Raw genomic sequence first — 26698 nt, 5'->3', positions numbered from 1 at the left:
TTAGTTGTTTAGGCTAGTCTAGGCAATCTAGTTAGATTTCCGGGTACTAACTAGATTGAGGTTCATAGCTGGATCTGCTGCCATGGTGATTGTATCAATAATTCAATGAAGTGTTATCTATTGCTATCTTGAGTTAGCGATCTTATTCTCTAAATCACAATTATCATTAGTATGCTTTATTCTTCATCTAGTTCACAACTAGATGATTAGCTAGTAAATGTAATCATGGTAATTAGATCTATTAGTCGAAATAACCATAGTAATTAAGGTATAACCTAAGTTGGTACATTGCTAGTCTTTACTAAGCTTAAACTGGTTGGAACATCTTTGGTAGATCCTGGATTTCTACATGCCTTATAGACTTTCGGGAACCTTTTATTATTTTCTAGTAGTGAGTCTATCTGCTTAGGTTGTATTTACTAAAAAGCGAGAGAATTGAATTACCCTACGACATGACATGGAACTAAAGGAGTCTTCGAGAGCTTAGTGGGTGATAATTGAGAGAAATAATAGATTTAAAGATGCTTCTCATATATCATGTAATAACATCTTTTTGGCTAAGAACCATAACTATTAACTACCGAGATAGAACTTAACACATATCTAGCTAAAGTTTGTAGATCTATCTTTTATGTTGTATTTGCTTTCTTATAACTATTACAACAACCATCATCATCTCTTATGCAATTACATTCATGAATAAAGTTATTTTTTAGTATAAAGTAGTTACTCCTATTTGGTTTACTTGCTGATCTTTGTGGATATGATAACCTTAGAATACTCTGAGTGAAAGGCAATAGACGACATGTGTGCTTGTGGTAATAATATTATACGTGTAACTAGCATCAACAAGCTTTTCTAGCGCCGTTATCGGGGATCGACAACTTGAACCGTTTGGGTGTTCTCCTTTATCCTTCAAGATTAGTTCTATTTCTTCTATATTGCACATATCCTATTTTTCTGATAACATAAACAGGAATATCAGGGCCAAAGTCCAATAAGCCCCCTAACTTTTTGGATGATCCAGACCTGTCGCTGAAGCAAGCCAGGGCCCAACAAAGACAAGTTGCTGCATCAAGCACCACAATGATGCCATTGAAAGGAGATCCCCTGAAGGACTAGAAGCCAAAATGTTCATCCAGATGAAGGAAGCAGCCCCTGAAACCCGAAGAACCAAGAGGTGGTATGGGAGAACCCATTGAGAAGGCCATCAACAGGTATGGAGCGCCAGATCTGGATAAGATCTCGATGGTCAAGTACAAGGAAGTCACCAATAATATCATCAACATGGTTGGCTAGTCTCAGTTCACCGGGAAAGAGGGCGTCAATCTCATCCGGAAAATTTCTTGGAGGTGTGCAACACGTTCAAGATGAAAGGCCTCAATAGGAATGATGTCAACGCACAACTTTTCTCTTTCTCATGGGAAAGGCACGCCAGTGGTTCAACACACTTCTGAAAACAACCACAAACTCTTAGGATAATTTGGTTAGTGCTTTCCTCACTAACTACTTCCCACCACGCAAGACACAACAGCTGCGCAACAAGATCATCGGCTTCACTTAGCGCACTAACGAGACCACTATCAAAGCATGGGAGAGACTCCAAGAGTACACCACTGTTTGCCCTCATCATCATGGATACATGGAATGACAAATTCTACAGAACTTGTAGGAAGGGCTCCAAAGCTCTTCCTGCGTACCTTGACGCATCAGCCGAAGGTTGTTCCTGAGATCATTGCCAACCGTTTCTCTTCACGATCTAGATTTCCGTCGTGAAGGGATTTTCGTTTCCTTCAGCACTCCAATAGTTTTCCTTTACGATTCCCATCACGAAGGGATTCCTAAGGTCATTCCCTTTAGGATGGGATTATCTTTTTTCCCTTCGCGATTCCTTTCGAAAGGAAGCTGTTGGAGATGAGAAAAAATAAAGAGAATGAGAATGAAAAAGGAAATCAAGAAGAAAACAAAATTAAGAAAATATGATGGAAAATAGTCTGAACAAGGGCGTCGTTGCTAGCAAGACACTAATCAAGACAATATTGGAGAATTAAGGTTGCGTGTCAGCACACTCCACTCCTGAGCTCACATGCAAGCTCAAAAGCGTGCTGGAAGTGGATGGAATAGACATACTGTCCAAACAAACCATGAAAGACAAGAGATCTCATATGAGCTGCTTTTCTGTGGTAGTGCTGTGGCCTAATCTTAAGATCTAGCTAGCATCGTCTACGAACACGTAAGTGACTTGCATAGTAATTTATGAAGCAGAAAGTGCGCTGCATGGTAAGTTGGTGAGTTGATTTTGTTTATTATATGAAGGACTTCAGTTTGTCACGGGATAAAAACATGAGCCCGATCGATCACAGTTTGAGTATTTAATGGTTTGTACTGCCGATGTGCTAACTGGTCGGTTGTTTGTTGGCGCGTTAAGCAATGTGAAGTGGGAATATACTTTATCCTTTTTTACTAATCTGCCAGCCAGCCACCCCGGCCCAAGTCATTAGTTATTGCGATTGCTTCTCTTTTCTGCTTAAAAATTGTTTCAAGAGGTGATAGCAGCACTCAGTGTTTCGGGACTGTTGTTCCTGCCGTGTCATGTCGCAAAAATGAACATGAACAATAGCACATGAAACTTCCGTGCAATAGTTTACTAGCTACACAGATGCACCGGCATAATCATCGCTAACCTGGCCTCGATCCAACACAATTATGCAAGCATGTTCTTGTGTAAAGTGTAAAAGTATTGACTTTGATGGTTAGTGGAGGTGATTATATTTATGTCTATTAGGATCAAATTTTAGATTTATTTCTCGTGTATCTTATTAAGGTAGATCTTTCTTTTAAGTAGTATACGGTGTATCCATCAACAACAAAATGGTTGTTATATCTTCTTAAAATTTTAAGCTCTGTATCTCTTTATCTTTTGTAAGCATTATTCAAATAGATACGTGAGTCTAATACCGGGGTTTTAAAATATATATAGATATATAAACTGCAAAAGTTTGTACGTTCCGGCACGGTGTGACATCTTCAGCACACATCCGGCTTTTGTTGTTCCAGTTCAGAAAATGAAACATCCAAAAAAAATTCAGAAAATTAAAGATGGTAGAGTATACTGTTTTGTAACTGTGAGCTAATTAATATTCCCGCTTAACTTGCAAGGCAGCACTAATTCTATTAGTTTCTCCATCATTGCCACCGAAAAAGTTTGAACAAGCTAAGCTGGATAGATAGATAGAGTAGCTTAGCCGGATGGATCATCAAACACAGGGTATTCTTGAGCGACATGCCGCGCTTATTAGCTAATCAGACATTTTTTTAAAAATAATCCGCGCAAAGGAATCTTTTTTATTCCGCCATGTTACCCCTGATCGATGGAGTACGTTCGTGAGCGACCTGATTTATATATAATCGTCCAGGCTTCTGCGTGATGCCAGACTCTCGTTTTTGTTCCATCTTAAGCTGTCACAGTACTCTCTCGAGATCCAAGAACGCCATTGCTGGGTGAAGGTTGCGTGATGGGCGACGACGGCGCGAAGGTGACGGCGGGCATCAAGCAGATCGTGCGGCTACGGGAGCTGCTGCACAAGTGGCAGATCATGGCGCTGGGGGCGGCGAAGCAGCAGGAGCAGGAAGAGCACGGGGTCCCGGAGGCGGCGTCGGCGATCCCGCCGTTCGTGCTGCGGCGGCTGCAGAGGACGGTTACGGTGGACTCGGACGACGAGAACTGCAACAGCCCGGAGCCGCCGCCGGACGTGCCGCGGGGTTACTGCCCGGTGTACGTGGGGCCCGAGCAGCGGCGGTTCGTGATCCCGACCAGCTACCTAGGCCACCCCGTGTTCCGGCTGCTGCTGGAGAAGGCGGAGGAGGAGTTCGGGTTCCGGCACGAGGGCGCGCTCGCCATCCCCTGCGAGACCGAGACCTTCAAGTACATCCTCCAGTGCGTCGAGCGCCACGACAAGAGCCTCGCCGCCGACACCGACGCCGACGGTACGAACCTTGGCGCTGATCAGGTGACTGACTTAGCCATTCAATCCCGATGGAGTCATTTCTGATGTGTTTGCATTGATTGTTGCAGAAGGGAACCCGGCCATGGGGCTCGAGCAAGAACCAGCGATGCATCATGCTTCATAGACTAGATTGTGTTGCACTGTGTTGTATGCTGTCGTAATTTTATTTTATTTTTGAAGAACAAAGACTGCTATGTATGATGCGTCTAGGCTCCACTTAGACATTGTGGTCAAGAATTCAATTGATCTGTCGAGCTGGCTAATAGCCAAGTACTAGTAAGTAGTAACTCGTTGTGAATTCAGGTAGTTTGTGATGGTACTTTGTTCTATTAATTCCTTCCGACCTGGTGAACTTTGCTATTGTGAGACTGAGATGACATTGCCCTGTTTGTGAAGCTTCCACAGCTCAAACGAGCTGGAACTTATCGTGAGCTTTCTGATGTCGCCAAGGTTCTGTAATTTGTTCCCCGTATTCTGCTTCAGTCACACACATACCTCTGACTGATCGTGAAGATCTGAAAACAGAAAACAATTGCGCATGTCTCCTGCTCCAATCACACCGTTCTCTCTGCTCTGTCAGGCTGGCGGCAGTCACGGCTGATCGCGTCGAACGCTCGCCATTGACTCGCCATATGTTACCTTTACGTTATCCTGGTCGACTGGACCCTATCGACGGCAGCAGCAACCAAGTCCAGTCCTCACGTTGATCCGTTCCCTGGACCGACCATGGAATCGCCGGCCCCGTGCTGGGCGCGGACGATGCACGGTCCGCCGCGTACCTGCCGCGTCCACCGCCTTTCGGCTTGGTTTCGTGGCGGCTTTCGTCCGTTTTACGGAGCACCTGGACTTTTTTTTTAAGATGAAAGCAGATATTTTATTCATCTGCTGGGTTAGTGTTTACATTCAGAAAAACAAGTCATACAGTGAACCACAAGTGATGACCAACACTCAGAGAGTAAGCAAATCTAGCAAGACTACAAGCTTTCCTATTGGATTCCATGCTTTCGTGCCTAATTTGTACAGAATCAAAAGTCTTTACTCTCTCCTGGATATCTTGCAAAATCATCGTATAGTTGCATTTTGGCGATTCTTTGATGTTTCGTACCGCACTTAGGCAATCTGAAGCAACTATCAACTTCTGAATTCCACAATCTTTTGCAAGTGTCAAAGCTTCGCTGCACGCCATTGCTTCTAGTGTCTATGGATTATTCAATCGTGTACAAGTTACAGCACTTACAACAATGTACTCACCTCGATCATTTCGGCAAACCACCGCGACTGATTCTATGTGTCCTAAACGAGATACAACAATATCAACGTTAATTTTATACATACCTGGTGTAGGTAGAATCCATTTATGCTATTTAGGAGCATAGATTTCATTTCCTCTCCTTTTTTATTCAATACAATCAGCCACATGTAGCTCTTTCATTAGGTTGTTGACAATACCAATAGTCATGAGCGGGCTTTGAAAAACTCCTTCATATATAGCTTTCCTCCTGACCTGCCAGATTGCCCAACAAGTAATTAAAATCCTCAAACCAACCCCTTCAGAAAAGTTCTGACACATGTAAAAGACCCAATGTTACAAGTCAGATATTTGCATCGAGACTATAACATCTGTAATATTATCATCTAACAGAGCCCACACGTATCTGGACATAATAGGGCAATTCAACAAAGCATGTTCCCATGTATTATCATGTACTCCACAAATTCTGCAGGCACTTGATGTAGATATATTTCTTTTCTTGAGCATGCTAGCAGTCAGCATTGAGTTCAGAGCTAGGCGCCAACAAAAAATATTTATCTTTGATGGTAATTTCATGTTCCATAATTGTTTCCAATCCTTCTTCCTTCCTGCTGAATCAGAACATGTTGCACGACATTCAAAATAATCTTCTCTACTTAGTTTTGACTAAATTAGCATGCGATAGGTTGACCTCACTGTAAACATCCCATTCTTCTCTTGGTGTCAGGCCCAGCAGTCCTGTTGCTTTGACCAACCTAAAGTAATCTGAGAAATAGCTTCACTATCTATCTCAAAGAAAAATTTGTACACCATATTAACTTTCCATGTCATTGTAGTGTACTTAACTAATTCACAAACCTTAGTAGGTGGGTTACACTCTTGTGGGCATACAAGCCGAAGCATACCAGTCCTAGGCAACCAGTTAGTGTTCCAAATACTTGTGCTTTATCTCTCACCTATTCTCCTTATTAGACCTTGATTAAGTACTTACACACCATACCAAATAGTTCTCCATGTCTTAGATGGGTTATTACCTAGATTAGCAGTAAGAATATCTCTAGTTGGAAAATATTTCTCCTTAAGCAAACGAGCAAAAAGCGACTCAGGCCTGATCAATAATCTCCATGCTTGCCAGTCTAAAAGAGCTAGATTAAAAATTTCAATATCCCAAAAGCCTAGTCCTTCCGTATACTTTGGTTGTGTAATCCTATACCATGCAACCCAGGATGTCTTCCTTTTCCCATTTTCACTTCCCCACCAAAATTTAAGAAGTAAGGAATTAATATGATCACAAAGACCTCTCGACAATCTGAAGCACCCTATTGTGTAAGTTGGAATAGCTTGTGCCACTGATTTTATTAACGCTTCCTTTCCGCATGCCGAAAGCGTTCTCTCTAGCCAACCTTGAATTTTGTCCCAAATTCTATCTTTTATTTAACTAAAAACACCATTTGTTGCTGTACCCACATCTGTTGGCCAGTCCAAATATTTCTCATTCAACGATTCATTTTGCACCTGTGGTATAGCTTTAATTTTGTCTCGGATGCTCTGAGAGCAACCCTTGCTAAAAAAAATAGAAGACTTTGCAAGATTGATCATCTAACCTGATGCCACCCAGAAATGTTTTAAATTTTTTTGAACTGCATGTGCATTATTTGCTGCTGCCTCAAAGAACAAAATGCTATCGTCAACAAACAAGAGGTGGCTTAATTTTGGAGCTGAGCGTGCTATCTTGATTCCCTGAACATTGCCTACCGTTTCTTCTCCCTTGAGCATACATGAAAGACCTTCTGCACAAAGCAAGAACAAATAAAGGGATATAGGGTCTCCTTGTCTAATTCCTCAACTCGGTTTGAAATCTTCTAATCTGTCACCATTAGATAGGATTGAAAAAGAAGCTGAAGTGACACACTTCATAATCTTTTTTATCACACAATGATTAAAACCAAGCTTTAGCATCACTGCTTGAAGATAATTCCACTCCACCTGATCATAAGCCTTCACCATATCCAGCTTTAAAGCACAAAAAGCGTTACGTTTTGATCGGTTTGTACACATATGATGCAGACATTCATAAGCAACTAGGACAATGTCTGTTATGATCCTTTCGGGGACAAAAGTTGATTGTTCTTGAGAGATGATATCCAGGAGCACCTATTTGAACCAATTTGCCAATGCTTTGGAATAATTTTGTAGATCACATTGCAAAGGGTAATGGGATGAAACTGGCTGAAGGATAAAGATTCCGAACCTTTGGAATAAGAACAATAAACGTACTATTAATATCATTTGGTAAATCATCTCCATTGAGAACTTTCAGCACTATCCTAGAAAGATCTTCACCGCAAACATCCCAGTTACGTTGAAAAAATGAGCTGGAAAGCCGTCAGGACCCGACACCTTTGTTGGAAACATTTGGAAAAGCGATGTCTTCACTTCTTTCTTATCAAAAGGAGTACACAAGAAGTTATTCATATCATCTGTGATCTTCCTAGGTATACAATTAAGCATCTGAGACATATTTGTAGTACCCTCTGACTGAAAAAGATGTTTGTAAAAATCAACAGCCATACCATGCATTTTCATACAGGTCTATGCATTTAGAACCATCTGGCCAATTTAGCTTAGAAATTCTATTCCTAGCTCTTCTTCTATTCGTCCATTGGTGAAAGAAATTGGTGTTATTATCGCCTTCTCGGACCCAAGAAATACGAGATCTTTGTCTCCACATGATTTCCTCCTGGTAATTTAGCAAAATAATGTGTTCCACAACTTTCCTTTCTTCATCAGATATCTGTATTCGGGTTGGATCAGCATGCATCCTTTGAAGTTTTTTCTTCTGCATTCTCAGCTCCTTGCGAACTGCACCAAAAGTATTTTCTCCCCAAGAACAAGTTCTTCTCCAAGGTGAATCAGCTTATCATTGAGTTCCTTAATTGTATTGCAATGCTAACTTTTTTTTTCCAAACTTGTTGAATTAAAGGATCTAAACAATTATTTGTATCCCACATTAATTCATAACGAAAAGGTTTATCTCTCCCATGGAGTGAATGGCTTCTATCCTCTGGTTGGAGTGCAAGAAGAATAGGACAATGGTCTGATTTAGTTGCTATCAAGTGATGAACAACAGCTAACTGAAAATAAGCACACCACTCTATAGACACCAAAGCCTTATCTAGCCTGACACGCACAAGATGACCACCAGCAACCTTTTTCTCAAAAGTCCAGTCCATGCCAAAATATCCAATATCACACAACTGGCACACATCTACTGCTCCCTGAAAGCCATCAATTAGGTAGACCTCCTGAGAATTTCATTAAAATCCCCAATATAGAGCCAAGGTAGATCCGAGTCACTCTTCATTTGTTTAAAAATATCCCAGGTGCGAAATCTCAAAGATCTATTTGGTTCCCCATAAACAAAAGATATCCTCCATGGAGCACTCCCTTGTTCCCTGATTTCTGCATCTATGTGATACTTTGAGAATTTCAGGATGGAAACATCAAAACCATTTTTCCATAAAAGACCTAAACCACCACTTCGACCCGCACTACTAACTGCAAAACAAGCATCAAAACCTACCGAAGGTTCTCCTCTCGATATTTAGATATTTGTGTTTCCATGATGTAAATAATCAAGGGGTCATAGTCCTTCGCGAGATCACAAAGTTCCTTTACTGTCCCGGGGTCACCAATCCCACGATAGTTCCAGCTTAAGATTTTCATGGCTTCCGGTGGTACTCTTTAAGGGAGCCCACCGACCTCATTTCAAAAATAGAAGTTCCATTGCCTTCCCCTATTCTTCATTGCCTCTTAAATCCTCCCAACTTCAAAAGATTTTCAGTACCCATTACATTTCCTTTAAAGGGAATCACTGTAAGAGCTGTGACGTGATGTAAAATGCCTTCTTTCCCATAAACATTCCCACAAACATCATGGTCCTCAATATTCATACTTGCTATATTATCCTTCAAATCAAGGTCACCATGGGATTTATGAAAAGAATCCCTTTCATCCATAGCGTCCCCTTTACGTTTGACACTTTGATACAATACCATATTTTGATCTACAGTCTTCACTTGGATGCTTTGGTTTTGAAAGACAGCACCACCAGTCAATCTTGAGTTATCTTTTGTACTATTACATGCAGATAAATTATTTGAAATTTGTCTCTTGCTTGGACTGCCTCTCTTGAATGACACTAGAGGAAAAAACTTCCCTCCTAGGGTAGTTAGCTCCAACATTAATATTAAAAGCACCATCTTTTGGAACATAAGGGTCCACCACCCATGTTGTATGGTCAAACTTTTTGAAAGGAGGACCTCTTAAATAAGTGCCAAAGAAAAGACCTAGGCCATTCTTTTGAGGTTGAGAACACTCTTTTTCAGAGTGTCCTATTCTTCCACACACACACACACACACACACAAAAGTGGGGAACATGTTCGTATTTTAGCTCATAGCGAGCCACATCCCTATCTCCATTAGTTCTAATTGCCAACTTTTGCAGTAAAGGCTTATCAATTGGTTTTACCATTAGATTCAACATCAACATCAAGGATTTTACTGAGCCGATCTTCAAGTAGATTACCCATGTTCTGTGTCATCATGTTCGATGGAAAATCATGAATTTGTACCCATAGCGAAATAGGGGCATTTCAGGATTTGCCACTCTTAACCACCAAGTGGCAGGCAATTTGCCACCCGGGCCTAGTTTCATAGACTCAGGATGGCCCGCATGTCAACCTCAGTGGAAAATTGGCACCTGTTAAGGGTGGCAAATTCAGAAATTATCCTAGCGAAAAATACTATCGAACTTCACCATCAATGGCCTTGATTTTCCATCATAAGGGGCAATAATGAGAGTATCACCCATGTGTAACCAAGGACCACCCCGCACTACAAAATTGAGACCCTCTTCACTTTTGAATTCAATCAGGAATTTTCTTTCCTTCAGAACTTTATATTCCATTCTTTCCTTTAATATCCATGCTTTAGCCATATCCTCAAACAAAGCACGGACCCTAAAAGGCTGATTTGAGTAGAACTGCACAAAAACCATCCAAGGTGACTTTACCTGGTCCCCAACTTCCTCAAAATCTACTTCAATCACATCTTCCTCCTCCTTAGATTGGAAATCCACATCTCCTTTGTGAGCTGCATCAAATTGCTCCTCTGCATCCTCTGTTGCCCTCACAACTGTCCGACGCACCTGCACTCTGGAGACGTGGCCGCGCGACCTCACACGATCCAGCCTATTCTTGTAGGGTTTTGGATCTTGATGGGTTAGCGGGCTGCACTAGCCTCGTCCAATGGGTGAAGGTGAAGCTGATACCAGATAAAGCCCAAATAAAGCCAGAAGGCTTTCTCGATCAGTTCACACATTAGGCTCAAATACATGCCTTACTTTGCTATCCACAATTTTGCATAATTCTTTAGAAAAACATACTTTAAGCAACCATTTCAAACAATCGCACTTCTATTTGCATAAAGTTTGACAGAATCATGTTTTTGTTCACATAATGTTTCACAAAACCAGCAATGCCGTCATTTCATCGTTGTGAGCTAACCAGTGGGCCCACTCATTGGACGTTGGATTTGTAGGCAATGCTTAAGGTGCAATTTTGTGAAAAATGTTTTTGAAAATAGAGATGTTGTTCTCTAATATTGTAGCTATGTTTTTTATGATAATTTCACCATATTGTAGCTATTTCGACCTCTGCATCACACATGCACTCAATCATTCGTTATACAGGTTTCAGCCAACGGTTATGAGGAAAATGTCAATAAATAGCAATAGTCCACGTGACCAAAACATGAAGGAAATAAATCAAGAATCAATTCTATTAATAAACATCCACCCATTTTAGAGAATATCTTCATGACATCGTCTCCAGCGGAATTTTTTATTTATATATTTTTATTTCTAAAAGTTGCAAGTATGTGCATCCATTTTGAAAAATGACAAATCTATACAGCAGTTGCCCGTTCAGTGGGCGACGAGAACCAATCAGTCATTGAATGGGAAAAATGTCATGCTCCAATGCTCTCAAAATTTAAAACACTATCAAATTTGTCATGCAATTCTTAAAAAAATATTGTGGTGTAGATGATACTATCATGTATCTCTCAAAAAAATTCCAGACAAAAAATAAGACTTGTAAGATGAGAAACAAAAATCATAATTTTCAGCATTGCTGAAAATTGTCCTTTTTGTTTATCATTGCACAAGTAATTGTTTGAGTTGAAATTTTTAGAGCACTAGACTATAGCATCCTTTACAACACAAATTTTTTCTAGAATTTTTTATGACAATTTCGATAGTGTTTTCAAATTTGAGAGTATTTTTAAACTTATCACACATCCACCGGGGTGATAAGTTTAAAAATAAAAATGCAACATTTTAATGCTTGCACAATACAAAACACTATGAAAATATTCATAAAAATTTCTAAAAAACATTATGGTGTTGAGGGTTCTATAATCTAGCGCTCAAAAAAAAAGTTCAACTCAAATAATTACTTGTACAATGATAAATAAAAAGGACAAAATTCAGCATCCCAGAAGTTTGTCTTTTTTTTTTATCTTACAAATCATATTTTTGTATGAAATTTTTGGAGAGTTAGATGATAGCATCCTCTACATCACAATATTTTTTTTAAAAAAATCATGATAATTTCAATAGTGTTTCTTACCGGTCATACATTTTTTTTTAAACAACATGTGGCGTGTTCTTGTCACCCAGTGAATGGGCAACATGTGTATAGATCCGTCATTTTTCAAATGGACACACATATTTGCAATTTTTGGAAAAAAAATATATAAATAAAACATGCAACATAATGTAATTACACAAGAGATAATGGCGGTGGTTGTAAAGGTTGTGAGAAAGTAGATACAACACAAAACATAGATCTACAAGCTATAGTTATATATGCATTAAGTTCTATATCAGTAGCTAATAATTGTGGTTCGTAGCCAAAAGATGCAATTGCATGATTTATGAGAGGCACCTTTAAATCTATTATTTCTCTTGATTATCACCTACCAAGCTCTCAAAAACTCCCCTAATTCCCTATAGTGTCGTAGGGTAATTCAATTCTCTCATTTTTTTTACTAAATACAACCTAAGCAGATAGATATGCTACTAGAAAATACTAAACAGCTCCTGGAAGTCTATAAGGTGTGTAGAATCCAGGATCTACCAGAGACGTTCTAACCAGGTTAAGCTTAGTAAAGACTAGCAACATACCCACTTAGGTTATACCTTAGTTATGATTATTTTGACTAACAGATTTAAGCACCATGATTATATATACTAGCTAATCATCTAGTTGTGAACTAGCTAAATAACAAAGCATACTTATGATAATTATGATCGAGAGAAAACAATATCACTAACTCAAGATAACAATAGATAATATTTCATTGGAATATCAATATAATCACCATCGTGGCATAACTGGATGGTGGTAGATTTGTCTCTGAACCTCGATCTAGTTAAAACTAGAACTTCTAACTAGACTGTCTAGACTAGACTAAACTAGCCTAGACAACTAAAGCTAAAGTGAAGTGAGTTTCACCAAGATTGGCTCTCTACATGAGACCTTTGATCCCCGGTCATGTAGGGCATCTCCTATTTATAGTGCTGGGAGGCAGTGGCGGCCACTAGGATAAAACCCTAGCGGTTGATGTGCAGTAAGGGCTTATGCCATGGGCACATGTCAACCTCTACACTGGCGGCCACCGCCTTCCGGTATGTCAGTTTTCCTCCTTCAAGAAGATGCCCATGAGCTTCTTTGTGGTCCTAATGCACATAGATTTATTGAGATAGACTTTTGAGGATAAATCTAAAACTCTGGTGATTTTGGATTCCTTGTTGATGCTTTGAAGTATCTTGAGTAGTGGATCATAGTAGCTTCTAAAAGACTTATGCGAGGGGAAAATGCTCGGCATTGGATTGGCCGAGAGGGCCCCTAGGAAGATAGTGCCATGTGGCACCATGCCTAGTGCCATACGGCAAACTCCTGGCTTGGCCCCCAAGTTGCCCAAGTCCTGGTGGATGGTCATCATTTTTCCAGTGAAGTCCAAATGTGCCTCATCTTTTCTATTGATTCTGTAATACATGCTCAAACAACACTATATACGAAAACCATCAAGGTCAACGACAATAATCAATAATAATGATGATTTATCGATAATACATTAAGAGAAACTGATGCTAAAAAATAGATAATGGGTGTTAACAAGCCTCAAGCTCAGCACGTCGGCCATACAACATTTTCAAAGATGTCGCAGAGCTGAGAGTGGCCTACAATGTAAAGAAAATAATTAGGCTAAGATAAGAGCTTTTGGAAGTTTAAGTTGGATGACAACCGAAGCACTATCATCTGGAAGAGTTGGTAGGGAAGTCGAGCTAGATTGCTTGATGATCTCCAACCAACTTGGCAATAACCAGCCCTTGAGTGGGTTGACGTTGAGTTCACCACCAGTCGTTGATGGACTGGTGAGGATTTCAATCATAGTCGTAGCACTCCCTTCTCGGAGACAACTACCACAATCTCTTCCGTTACTCCTAGGAGGACTTCATCAGGATCAAATATGGTGGTGGTTCAAGTTGTTGTAGCAGTCATTGTAGGCGTAGCAATGGGATCTAGTGCCTCCGACACACCTTGAAAAACATTAACTAAGCTCAAAGACACATGGTTGTAGAGAAAATACTGATAAGAATATTGGAAAAGAACCAAAAAAAAAAGACTTGATCTAAATACAAGATAAGAAACTTACCTTGGCGGCTTAATCTTCAGCCTAAAAGAGGGCTTCATTTTCACCTTCATTGAAGAAACTTTTGAGTTGGCAGGTCATATGTTGGACTCAGAAGTGGGGATCATTAGTGACTCCTCTGTCGGGGGCATCGATGTTGCGGTTGGGGCATCTTTTGCTTCCCCTAATGCTTATGCCTGAGGCGCACTCAAGTCCTTTTGGATTTGCATTATCAACGAGAACCACTCAGAGTTGTTCAAGTCTTTTTACAAGACTAGGATGGACTTAAAATACATGGGATTGAGGATTACCTCAGGTATAGCTCCCATGCTCGAAGCAGGGCTTGGATCAAGGATGATGCAGATAGTCACATCCTCAGATTCCATCTCTACATCCGCTACGACCCTTGCCTTCTTCCTTGCTCGGGTCAAGGCTGGGCTACCTTGGACTAAGGGAAACCTTGTACTCTTTCTCCTTCTACCACTGGATCCCATGTTAGAGGGATTATCGAGTTGACTCCTGAAGTTGTTTCAATCCAAGGAAGAACCTGCAAGGACTAATAATAAATTATATGACTCAGAGGTTAATAGCGAAGATACAAAAAAGGTGAAAGAAGAACTATTTGAATTTTCGTCACCCTTACTTCGCGCGACAAGTCACATGGCGATGTCTGGGCATCTTCCCGATTTTCTATCGGAGCCTTGTCGAGGAGAAACTTGACTCTCCTCTTCACGATCAGTAATGATAGCTCTGCAAAAAAGATAAATACAATTAAATCTTGCAAGTGTATAAAGGACAATAACAAGGAGACAACAAGCTTACCTTCGGTGTTGTCTCTTGTCGGGTCTTGGCGTTCCAAGTACATCCACGCTAGATGCACTCAAGACTTCTATGAAATAAGGCGAGGCAAGATGAAATCCAGCACCATGTCATAGGCTATTAGACCACAAGTCCTGAGGCCCTTGATGCAGTTGATGAAAACTTTAAGTTGCTAGCTCACCTCGATAGGAGGTTGTTGCCAATTAGAATTTTGCTTTGGACGAATAGCCATGTCCTCGAGCGTGCATAACACACAACACTCGTAGTAGAATCGCCGCTTGTTCCATCCTGACCACTTGCAATAGACTTCATGGTGATGTCGATGTACTCACCGACGTAGCCCTCACAAAGGTAGAAGCCGGCTGAACCCGTGCGTTCCTAAAGCTAAAAACTGGTTTAGCTGGTAGAAGTAGTGGAAGAGGATTATGAGTGGCTTCATGCCCATGAAGGCCTTGCAGAGATGAGTGAATATGCTCAGAATCATGATTGAATTAGGGATGAGGTTGATGAGCATGATGCCATAGAAGGAAAGTATCTCTTTAAAGAAATCTGAAGCAGGGAGGCAGAAGCAGCAATGGAAGAAGGCCTCAAACACCATGATTTCTTCAATGTTTTAGGTCAGAAGTAACTTCTCCATTGCTTACTTCCAAGGGATCAAACTCTTAGGAAAGATCAATTCTTCCTTCTCTAGCTTCTAGATGCAAGCACCCGAGGATTTAGAGGTGGCCCATGAGTTGTTGAAGGATGCCATTGAAAGAGTTAGTGGCTGGAGGTTGATCGAAAGCACCCGAGGAAAAGATTTGATCGAAAGCAAAGAGTTCGAGAGTGCGAATGCGATTGAGAATATAATGTCGGGGTCCTCTCCTTTTTATAAGGGAGAGTGATCTAATAACTATCCCATAATGGACGTTAGCATTAACTACCTCAATAACGATATCCATGGCTGTTCGAATTCCAAAGTTACCTTCATAGGTGATATGGTTGATTCAATTTTCCTCAAAGTTATACATATTTAATGCAATATTCTCTAAGGACGTAAAAAAGAGAATATGACACTTAGGCTTCTATGGTCAGAGCTAATTTCCGACTAGGAAGGTCTCTACAAGTAGAACTCTATTCGGTTAGATGATGTTTTCAACTAGAAAAAAGGTCTATTCAGTCAAAAATGATTCCTGATTAGGAAGAACAATTTTTGGCCAGGAATAATTTCTAAATATGTGAGTTCTAGTACGGTCAGATTCCTGACTATGTGTAATCCAATCACCATCTTTTGAGTGGAATTAGGGTCTAGCTGATGATGATTTTAAAATTAAATAATTATGAATTTACTAGAAATACTAAAGATGAATCATCATCGTACATATGTCATTCATCCGATACGGTATGTTTCATAATGGCCGCCATGAGGTACATAAGACATGTTAGATACCCGTGACAATTCATTGTATTCTATACAAAAATCATCTGCAGATTAGGGAAGAGTCGTCTAGATATTTGATAGTAATATAATCTAGAAATGTTATACATAGAGAGTCCGAGTATAGTACGCCTCTTTGACCCGATTATATAAGAAGGGGAGAGGGTACGTCCAGGAGAGAGGTTGATTGAGCCAAGATTTGAAGCCAGAAACCAGACGAGCAATATGAAGCAAGCCTAGTCGAATCGAAACAGAAGTAACCTATTGAGTTACATAGCAGATTCGAGTCACGATTAGATTAATCTGTCAATAGCTTTAGTATTTTGAACATGAGAGAACTTGTCAAATCCTTAAGATTAGATCTAGATATAGCTTTATTATAATTGTTTTTTTAATTAATCAAAGCAAAATAGGAAATAAGATTATTATAAAATCGGATATCCTCATCTTCAATATGCACAATTAATGAAGATACGCACAATTAATAATTAAGTATCCCTATTTCAAATAAATTTTTGCATAATTAACTTTACCGATGTTGAGAGTACGCTCCTTCAATGAAGTATACACTGTGATCATGTGCGTTCCTTCAATGATGTACGTACTCCGCGCAGTATGATTATTCCTGAACGGATAAACACAAGCATTACCAGTTTTAGACCGTACCCCAAGTTCAATAAAAACGTAGCCTAGCCGGTGGTCACTGGTCATGGCTGCACTTAGCTAGGCTAGCTCCTGAATATGGCTCCTATTGCTTCGCTGCAGCTACCCGCGGTCCCGCGCCATCCTCGCGGGCGATTGAATGCCCGTGGCGAAGGGTAGGTGCTGCAGATTCGGAGTGAAGGCACTTGCCCCCATGGATTCGACAGTGTCGTGTAGCTGCAGAACTCAGTCTGCCGACTGGTCGGCCGGCCCGTGATGGGGCGATCGTCCTCGTCCCTGGCTGGCCCATCGCCGGCGTTGCAAGGTCTGCACGACTGCACCTGCGCACGCGCCATGTTCTTGGGCTGGTGCATGCATGTCTGATGTGTGATGGCGTATCCATCCGTCTGTCCGTGTACCTCGACTGCTGTTGGGTGTCGGGCGTTAGCTCGGCGTGCGCGTGTCGAAAAAACATGGAGTACATATCCGGCTCCAATCAGTGGTCGGAAGGATGTAACTGTAGTTGCAAACCGACGCAGGATTTAGCAATAAAACCTTGCTTAATTTTCTGCCTGACTGCGTCTCTACCGTGACAGAAGTCTGATCAGTTTGGCCGGTTGCGCTAATCTCGCTCTGCCCCGACAGGCACACGCGCCGATATGGCACGACGAGCGAAAGGCAAACGCGACCTACCGGCCGTGGGCAGCGAGCTGGCATAAATGCAGTGGCGTAGACGTCACGACTGGGCCAGTAGAGTAGACGGGCAGCGGCAGTACTACTGTGCCCGCGCCCACGAGACGTACGCGCGCGCGCGGGCGTACGTACGTGGGAACGAACGGGACAGCCACATACGCCCGGTGGTCCTGCGGCGAAACAAAAATTGGAAGCTCGGTAAAGAAAATACAGTAACATTTATATTTTAATTTTAATTAAAAATTAAATATATAGTATATTTAGAAGTTCACTGTGAAGATGTGTTTTTTTACGATGATAATACATTAAGAAGTAAATAATGTAGTATTTAACTACTAAGATAATATTTTTCTATAGAATATCGTAGCAGCCAAAGCCTCAAATAAGAAGGAAAGAAGTAATACCTTGTATGTAAGGGCTAATTGACGGATTATGAAGTAGAGCCACTACAGATGAAAGTAATTGAAGTTGAGTAGATTAGGAATCTATGAAGTCGAAATTTTCTTCTCAATTAGTTACGGCGACATAATTAAGTTGAAAAATACAAGGGAATTGATTTACTATTTGATTTTGTGAAAGAGAGAGGATGAATTCAGAGGTGATTGGACACAACCAAAGGCATAGACTCCTTCCGTCAATGGCTTGAATTAAATCATAATCTCTCTTTATATAGTCGCTCTGCTGCCCTTGCCCAGAGCCGGCCCTGCACGTACGCATGTGGCACCGGACGCCGAGACCCGCGGCCCGCGGCCGCCGAGGGCGTCGTGCGCTAACGGCCCCGGTGCGGCCGCATGTACACGCACAAGTGGCCATACGGAGTGGACGCCTGGACGCGCGCGGCCGGGGCCGGGGCGCACGCATTGTTATCGCGCTGCGCCCGTGTTCCGCGCTGCGCGCACATGGTGCGTCACGGCTGCAACCGCGACGGTGCAACCGCAAGTAAATGCGCCGGTGCAATCATACGACGCACTGTTCTACGTTACGACAACCGAGTACGTACGCATCAGAGGCCACGGCTGCGTTACTTTCCAAACGGCTTAGCTTAGCAGATGATGTTTAGTTTTTTCATGAACGTGCTGCCGTTCTCCGGCCTCTCCGTGGGACAAAACGCATAGGATGTTAGAAACGCCAAAGCAGCCAGATTCCGCATGCATCTCCGAAATCGTCGTGGCGACGCCTTCAGCGCACGCTGCCATGGACGCACGCACGAATGCATATAGGCACTCACGGGCCACAAGGCCCGTCTCCATCGCATACGTTAATTGCTGAAACCGATTGGTCACTGACTGCACTTTACCCCACACTGATGCTCTAATCACCAGGTATTGGACCAGCTCTATTTGAGAAGAATAGACAAAATCGCTTGCTGAAAGCCTGAAATTAATTGGTCGGTCACTACTGGTTGCATTTTCCCCTGCTCTAAATCTGATCGCCCGACCCGATAACAGACTATTCGTTCATGAAGTACAGACACACTTAATCTGTCTTATTTGAGGTGCTAATGTCGTTGTTCCTCAACAAATTGCTCTCTTTAATCAGGATTGTATTAAGGTTCATGAACACTGAACGTATGCTGTGAAATATCAGCACGTAAGTACTCATTCTGATCCATTAATTGGTCGAGAGCGTTGAAGCCGACGCAACGCCTCGTCAGAAGCTCATCTCTCTATGTTCTCTCTCCAACATTATTCGCATCCTAGCTGTGCGAGGGAGATACCGGTACCAAGCATCAGCTGGCCGACACTACAGCGTCGCGATCTCAGAGATACGCATAAATTAGTCTTGTTTGTTTGTTACTGGATTATAGATTCTACAAACAAACAGTCAAATTTTAAAAGTAAATTCTACAAATATATGTTTGAATTATGGCACAATCATAATCCACTTAAAGCGAATTTCTATAGTCCACAATCCAAAATCCAGGAGAAAAACAAACGAGACCTTAGTCTAGTTAGTGTTTGCTTTATATAAACAGATCATGTTGTGGTTCCGTAATGAACATATCTAAGCACGATCTGTGCATCTCCTGGCGTTCCAATGAGGCCCCCAACTATCATTGGACGCTTACATCCATCATTTTCCCACTATTAATTGCTTAGTTGCTACCACATAGGACATTAGGATGTCTCTAATAATACATGTCAGCTACCTATAAGATTGCCCATATCATATTTTTGTTTATACGGAGAAGAGAATAATGAGGAGAGATAAAGTTAGACTGCTAACTAGTAGATAGTTTACTCATTCGCAATTTATTGCAAGTGGTATATATTAATTTTACAGACAATGTTATATTTAAGCTATTAGAGAGGTTGTCTACAATATTATTTGTTAATGACATGTATAACTCTTATATATAATAGCTATATATATATTTAGAGATGATCTTAAAAGGAGGGTGGTGTTGTTAGCGGTGCAGAACTGCTGATCAATCTTAATTCAATATAAACACACAAGATTGTCAAGTTAAGTACAAAGCTAGTACGTAGCTACCAATGCATCAAGTACTTTCAAACTAACGACGTCTTGATCACTAATGTGCGCATCCTAAATTACAAGAGGGTGATCAACACTACAAGCAGCACTCCTAATTGGATAGACTGCAATAGACCGAACCTACCATGGTGCCACAGACAGTGTAACGGACGGGTCGGTTTGGAGAGCGGACTGGCGACCTACCTGGAGCGAGCCGCCAACTAACTTCTGATTGAGCGGGCCGGCGATACAGCACTGCACGTAGGAACCAACCGTCAAAACCATCTTTGCGAGTCAATTGTGAAGCCGAACATTCTGAAAACCCATAATAAACTGTACTGGCCAGGACCATAGATTTTGCTTAACGTTTAGTGAAGCTAATTAATGAAAAGGGTGTGCCATTGTGGTTGGGGGATCCTTCTAGCTAACAAGGTCGCCCTGCCGTGTCATGCTTTAAGATACAGCCCTAGTTGTCACGGTTTGCAGAGTGGCGCTCATGCCATGGTGCTCTTAATCAATTTAATACTTAAACGAAAATAAATGAATTAAAGTAAGTGCTCGTATGAGTTTATATTAATGGGTTAGAGGGAGGGCCGAGCCTCTTCTTAACTAGATCTAGCACTTCTTTAAATTTGCAACAGTAAAACTGACAACAAAGTATTGGTCTACCAGCTTTTTAATTAAACAGTGAGGGTGTTATGTTTGTCCCTAACATTGCTTTAGTGTTCGAGTCCCACTGGATCAATCATTGGCAGTAGCATTTTACCATCTAATTTTGTTGTACCAGAGGGTCAGTTGCATGTAAATGATCAGTTCAGAGTATCTCAAAATAGGATCTCTAGTTTGCTTGTCGGGTTCATGTTCTATTTGGACCTGGCCAAAATATTTGAGAGGAGTAATTGACAGGAATTAGATAATACAAGGGGATATTAGTATTTTGATACACTTGGAGGTACGCTTTTTAGATTTATACAAGCTATAAAATTTCTGATACGTGTCGAATACACCTCCTAACAAACTAAAATGAAAATTACATTAGAACAACATATTATATAACTTAACATGTATGGTCCAACAACGATTTCAGGGGACCAAATGCTTTTCCTTACCTACCTACAAATGGGCCCTAGTTAGTGTGTCCAAATGCATGTCTCATAGGTTGCCATCATCCAGTCAATCAAACGGATCAAGCACAGATGATTAAGAATGCATACACACCATGCAAAGGAAGGGCCGTGACAGCTAGTATTGGAACTCATCTAATGATGTGCACCAAACTCCTATTTAAACCCTCTGATTATTAGAATACAAAGATTTGGTAATCAAGTTTATGCTGCTTTCAGCACTCACATGATGGCTAATTAATCATTGGATCGGTGTTGCTTTTTTGGGCTTATGAACAAGCTAGCTGTTATGTCTTTGTGGAACAGACTGGGGTGAAAATAGAGGATATTCTGCGAAATTCCAGTATCCTTAGTTTCTAGCAAATAACTTTGCGCCTGTCAGATTTTAAGATCTTTATACCCTTGTTTTGATCTTCGCTTGTGATACTTTTCTTCAATGAACCCCTATTTGCTTGGTCCCTGACTTCCATTTCTCTCCATGTGTGAAACAACCTAATATTAATTGCATTTGAGTATTAATATTGACAGAATGCACCGTGTGGCCTACATGCTTCAGCTTCTACTGAGGAGCCCAAAATCTTTTGGAGATCAAATGAAGCCTTATGCTCACCATTTGTTTAAAAACTATATGTGATCCATTCTGTCAATATGCATGGCCCAGGTGAAAGAATCTCAGAAGAAAAATTCTCAGGAAAGAAATGAGATAGAATGGAGTTTATACATTGATCAAATGTACATCGATACTCGATTCCTAAAATCTTATTCAATTCTCTTCAAAAGAAACAGAGAAGGAAGAAGCAAGCAAAGCCATTACATGAAGCATTAGAGAAATAATTAACTGCCCCGAGAGAGCATCATCTTGGGCAAACGGTAATTACACTCCTAATCTCGAGATTAAATTACCACAAACACCCAAGGTTAACTAAATCTCCACATGTCTTACTCCTCGCCCTCGCAGTACGCGTATATTACAACACTACCCCTAATCTTAAATAAAGAACCGGATTACCCAAATACCCCATTCGAGAAGCCTCCAGCTCCGGCGAGCTCGATCGGCCTCAGCGCGGCGGTCGGCACCGTGGACACAGGCTTAAGAAGGCGGTCGGTCAGCACGCGTAGTACTCGACGAGCTCGTCGAGCGACTCCGGCTGTGGATCGGCGTTCTCGAGCATCCAGAGGAGGTGCTCGAACAACACGACCTCGCAGCCGACGACGGTGCCGCCAGCGCCTGCACCGCCCACGCCGCCCCCCGAGCGGTCGACTAGGTTCTGGAACAGAGGGTGCCCGACGAGGTCCGCGGCGATGAGGTAGCGGCGGCGCGACTTGCCGACGTACACCGGGTGGAGGCCCGGGGGCACGCCATCGGCGCCGTGGAACGACGCAGACCCCCTGCCGCCGGCGCTGACGATGGCCGAGGCCGCGACGCCCCGACTCCACGAGTCCTCCAACCCGCAGCCGGCGCCGACGGCGGCGTCGGGCGAGCGCGCCGAGAACCCCGACGGCGTGCGCGATATGCGGCTCGACGAGTGCCACCGCTTGATCATGCACTTGAGCTTGCTCAGACCGCCTTTCGCCATTGCCGATCAAGAAAGAAGTAGAGAGAGAAGCTTAGAGAGAGAAGAGGTAAGGTCGTGGCACTGTGGGAACCCGAGGGGGTAGCGGGCATTTATAGGACGAAGGAGGGGGCCACGTGGCGGGTCGGGGACGTGATAGATGGGGCCCAGATGTCGGTGACTGGTAAACCTGGCGAATGGGCCCGGAAAGCAATAGTAGGGAAGCAAGTGGCCGCTGGGCGTGGTGACTTGATGTGTGAATGTCTCTTTCTCCCAAGTTGGCCGCTGGGCAGCTCAAAAGAGAGCGAAAGAAAGCGTTAATGTTTGATTATGCTATGGCTTAAGCTACGAGTCAGTGTGTATATATGATTTTTTTATCATGTATTTGGTTATAGAATGAGGTTTTGAAGAGCTGTATCTTATAAATAGGCTGAGTGAAAAAAAAGTGTTTGTTAAAAAAATAGTTTTTATTTGCTTGATTGAATTTGAAATTATATGAGCTGATACAAAAGTTAAGATTATGATTGATTACTCATATAAAGATGATTTTGTAATACTAAAAAATGGATCCGCCTACCTAAATAGATACAAAGCCTGCATTCATCGGACCAGGTTGCAAAGTGATCCTCCAATAAAATGATGTCGTATATTTGTACCTGTCAGACAAAACTGCAACATTAGACACAGGCGACTAAGCAAACTTTTTTTTAATTCTACGTATCCACTGGATCAATATAGGAAAGATTCGAAAAACCAAACACATCCTTATACGCTGTTCTTAGACATTGAGATCATGTTTGGAACATAGGAATTTACTCCTAACAGTTTTCTTGCAAGATTATTGATTTATGCCATATTCCTGTGTATTTCCTTTGTTCAACGGGACAATCCATGCGCTGCGGATAATTGTGTGAATATCTTGTTTGTATGTGTAGGGGTGCTCTTCATGTCGGGAGATATTCTTAACCAACTTGAGTCGTATGCGGGAGATCTCTTAAAAAAATATTGCTTTGCGTTACAAGTGTCAAGTGGATCACCTGCCGGTTGGACGTGCTACGAAGTCGAGACAGGACTTGTGTTGATCTAACTGATCTGCCAAACAATCATGAAAGTTGAATAAGCGTACATATATTGAATTTGCAAAGGTCGTTAGTTAGTTCTGAACTCCCAAATAGATTCTCCAATCTCTTTATTTTCGGCCAGCCACAATTTGCAGCGTCAGAGGGCCAAAGCCATACTTCCATTATAATACACATTGCAACCTTAACTGTACATGAATCTTTTCTTTAGATAGCTTGTCTTCGTTGTCTCTTTCCATACAGTGAGCCTAAAACTGGTGTTTTGTTCTCTGTCCAGCAAATAAAAAATAAAAAAAAATGGCATGAATGAAAAGTTTGCTAGGTTGGTCCATTTATCACATTCATGTCTATGGTGGTTGTCGGTGTAATAAGTAAATGATGTGTCGGTGTACCAAGTAAAGGGTACCTCGACTAAACGGACCCACATAAGGCGCAAACGGCTAGGGGACATCTCTAAAAAATCTAGTAAGTCGATAAACTACCCCGACCGGTGCAAAGCCTCCAGCGACCAATCCCGCCGCATCTTGACACAAACCCACGACCAGCCCCTAGTCACAGGACCTGATTAGACACTTGCCCAAGCAATCCTCTTCACCAGGCATCAACCCCGATGGATAAGGTCATAGGCAGTGCAGGAGGGTGTGTCCCGTCCTGTAGCCTTAAAGGCTACGGTGTGAGACTCTATAGGCTAGCGCAGCGCCGCACGACAAATGAGATGTTGTCAGCCATTCAGCAGAGGCAAGTGGGTGAGAATCGTGCACAGAGGCAAGTGGACGAAGATGGCATGCAGACGCAAGTAGACAAGGACGGCGCGTAGAGGCAAGCAGACGGGGACGGTGCAGGAGTGCACCGTTCCGTCCCGTCGCATTAAATGCAGCAGGATAAGGTTTTACAGGATAGGCAAAGACGGCGTGTGGCTGCACGATGTACAATGCTATCAGAGCAAAGCTACATGCCTGGTACTCCGTAATGATGATCTGAGATAGATATTAGAATGAGCAGATGCCATCTGTGTAGAACTGGCATGTTAGTTCTCCCTCTCCCTACTATATAAAGGGATGAAGACCGTATTGTAAAGCACGACAGATCAGTTCTGACAATCCTCTAGAACACTGCTATAACCAAGTGAGATCTACTATAACACAGAAAAAATAGGACGTAGGGTTGTTATCCTCCGGGAGACCCGAACCTGTATAACCCCCAGTGTCCCAAAATCCTTCGTTTACACGAATAGACACATTCTCTCCCTGAAACGCCATTCACGCACCCACCGACACACCCTGTAATCACTGCCAGGGATTTACCCTCGATATTTGGCGCCCCAGGTAGGGGGGTGCGCTTTCGTTGTTGCAGTAAGTTTGAGAAAACTTGATCAGGCTACCCATGGTCGAATCCACGGCAACCGCTGAGTCCCGCTTCGAGGACCTCGGCCGCCGCGACGTATTCGTCATGGGATACCACCCGGACGAACAAGGTGTACTCCTAGTATGGGACACTGAGCCAGAATCAGGGAGCTTCGAGACCCAACGCGAGGTCTGCATGGCGGCCCATTCCGCAGAGGGCGCTAGAGGGCCCCACACCTCAAACACCGGCGGTGAACCACCCCGGCTTTAAGCCCAAGGGGAAACCAACCTGACGTTGGACAGGCAGGAGCTTCAAGACAGCCCCAGCATTCCCAGCACCGTCCCGAGGAGCCCTTGCACAGGGCATTTTCTACGGTGGCATCTTCACCCAGGCCATCGCACCGCCCCAACCCTAGGGGATCCCCACCTCGTGACCTATCACCACTCCACGCCCAGCATCTCGACTACGAGACCATAACGCCAGCACAGAACCTCCAGACCCTACGGGTTCTCCTTAGCCACCCGCTGGTGCCCGTACCAAAAGGCTCGCCAACGGCACCTTGGCTACGTGATCTCGCCCTCCTGGCGGAAACCGCCTTGCCCCAGACCACGTCGGCGTGCACCGCACCTTTCACAAGGTTCAGTGAGGGTCGCGGTCGCCATGGGTCACAGCCGGGCCCGCGGCAGAATAGGTCCCGTGCTCCCCCAACAATGGGAAGTACCAGTGGGCCACCACCGAGTCGGGGTGGCCAACCCTCCTAGCTACGCGACTCCATGCGCCAGCGTGACCTTCGTGGCGTAATCCAGAGCCAGGTGGCCACTAAAGAGGAGGAGAATAGGGCCCGACGGGTATTAGAAAAGGGCAAGCATCCCTACCGTACGCCTTCCCCCTGCAGGGAAGCATCAGACGGCTCCACCCCATCACCAGGGCCTAGAGACCATCGTCTCTCCCCTGGCTCCGCCGTCTAGCAACGGGCAGCGCCCCGCTACGGGACGGGGTGTAACACCCTGTCCGGCAGGCTACGAGAGGTGCACTAGCCAGACAAATAACGGCCGGTCCTAGCCCAAAAGTATGATGGCTCGACCAACCCGGAAGAGTTCCTACAGATCTACACCACCATGGTGCAGGCCACCGGAGGACACGAGAAGGTTATAGCCAACTACTTCCCTACCGCCCTGACCGGTTCCGCCCGGTCTTGGTTAATGAATCTTCCCCGTGGGTCAGTTCACTCTTGGGAAGACCTGTGCGACCAGTTCGTCGCCAACTTCCAGGGAACATATGCCTGACCAGGGGTCGAGGACGACATGTATCAGGTTCGACAGCGACAAGGAGAGTCTCTACGAGATTACATCTGATGCTTCACTGAGCGCTGGAACACCATTCCAAGGATCACGGGGGATCCATGGTCATAGCATTCAAAAGGGGGGGTCAAAGACCAGAAAATGGTCGAGAAGCTGGCCACTCGGGTGATCCGAAACACCACTGAGCTCTTCGAGCTCACAAACAAATGCGCACAAGCTGCGGAGGCCCGA

General features: G+C 43.1%; 2 protein-coding genes and 1 non-coding gene across 3 annotated transcripts; 1 reads left to right on the top strand and 2 right to left on the bottom strand.

Moving 5' to 3' along the window:
- Nucleotides 1-1531: 1531 nt before the first annotated feature.
- Nucleotides 1532-1638, bottom strand: LOC133898012 (small nucleolar RNA R71). The gene has a single exon (XR_009906032.1). It is a non-coding gene; the product is annotated as a small nucleolar RNA R71 (small nucleolar RNA).
- A 1637-nt stretch (nucleotides 1639-3275) lies between these two features.
- Nucleotides 3276-4345, top strand: LOC133897725 (auxin-responsive protein SAUR41-like). Its single transcript, XM_062338537.1, has 2 exons — nucleotides 3276-3987; nucleotides 4076-4345. Exons 1-2 carry the CDS (start codon nucleotides 3516-3518, stop codon nucleotides 4129-4131), a joined length of 528 nt encoding a protein of 175 aa, XP_062194521.1. The 5' UTR covers nucleotides 3276-3515; the 3' UTR covers nucleotides 4132-4345.
- A 17573-nt stretch (nucleotides 4346-21918) lies between these two features.
- On the bottom strand, nucleotides 21919-22818 carry LOC133897506 (auxin-responsive protein SAUR76-like). Its single transcript, XM_062338266.1, has one exon. The coding sequence runs from the start codon at nucleotides 22765-22767 to the stop codon at nucleotides 22297-22299; it is 471 nt and encodes a 156-aa protein (XP_062194250.1). The 5' UTR covers nucleotides 22768-22818; the 3' UTR covers nucleotides 21919-22296.
- Between the last annotated feature and the right edge of the window lie 3880 nt (nucleotides 22819-26698).

Source organism: Phragmites australis, chromosome 17 (assembly GCF_958298935.1).
Source record: "Phragmites australis chromosome 17, lpPhrAust1.1, whole genome shotgun sequence".
Classification (NCBI taxonomy): domain Eukaryota; kingdom Viridiplantae; phylum Streptophyta; class Magnoliopsida; order Poales; family Poaceae; genus Phragmites; species Phragmites australis.
Note: the sequence above shows the minus strand (reverse complement) of the source record. Positions and strands in the feature narration are given on the sequence as shown.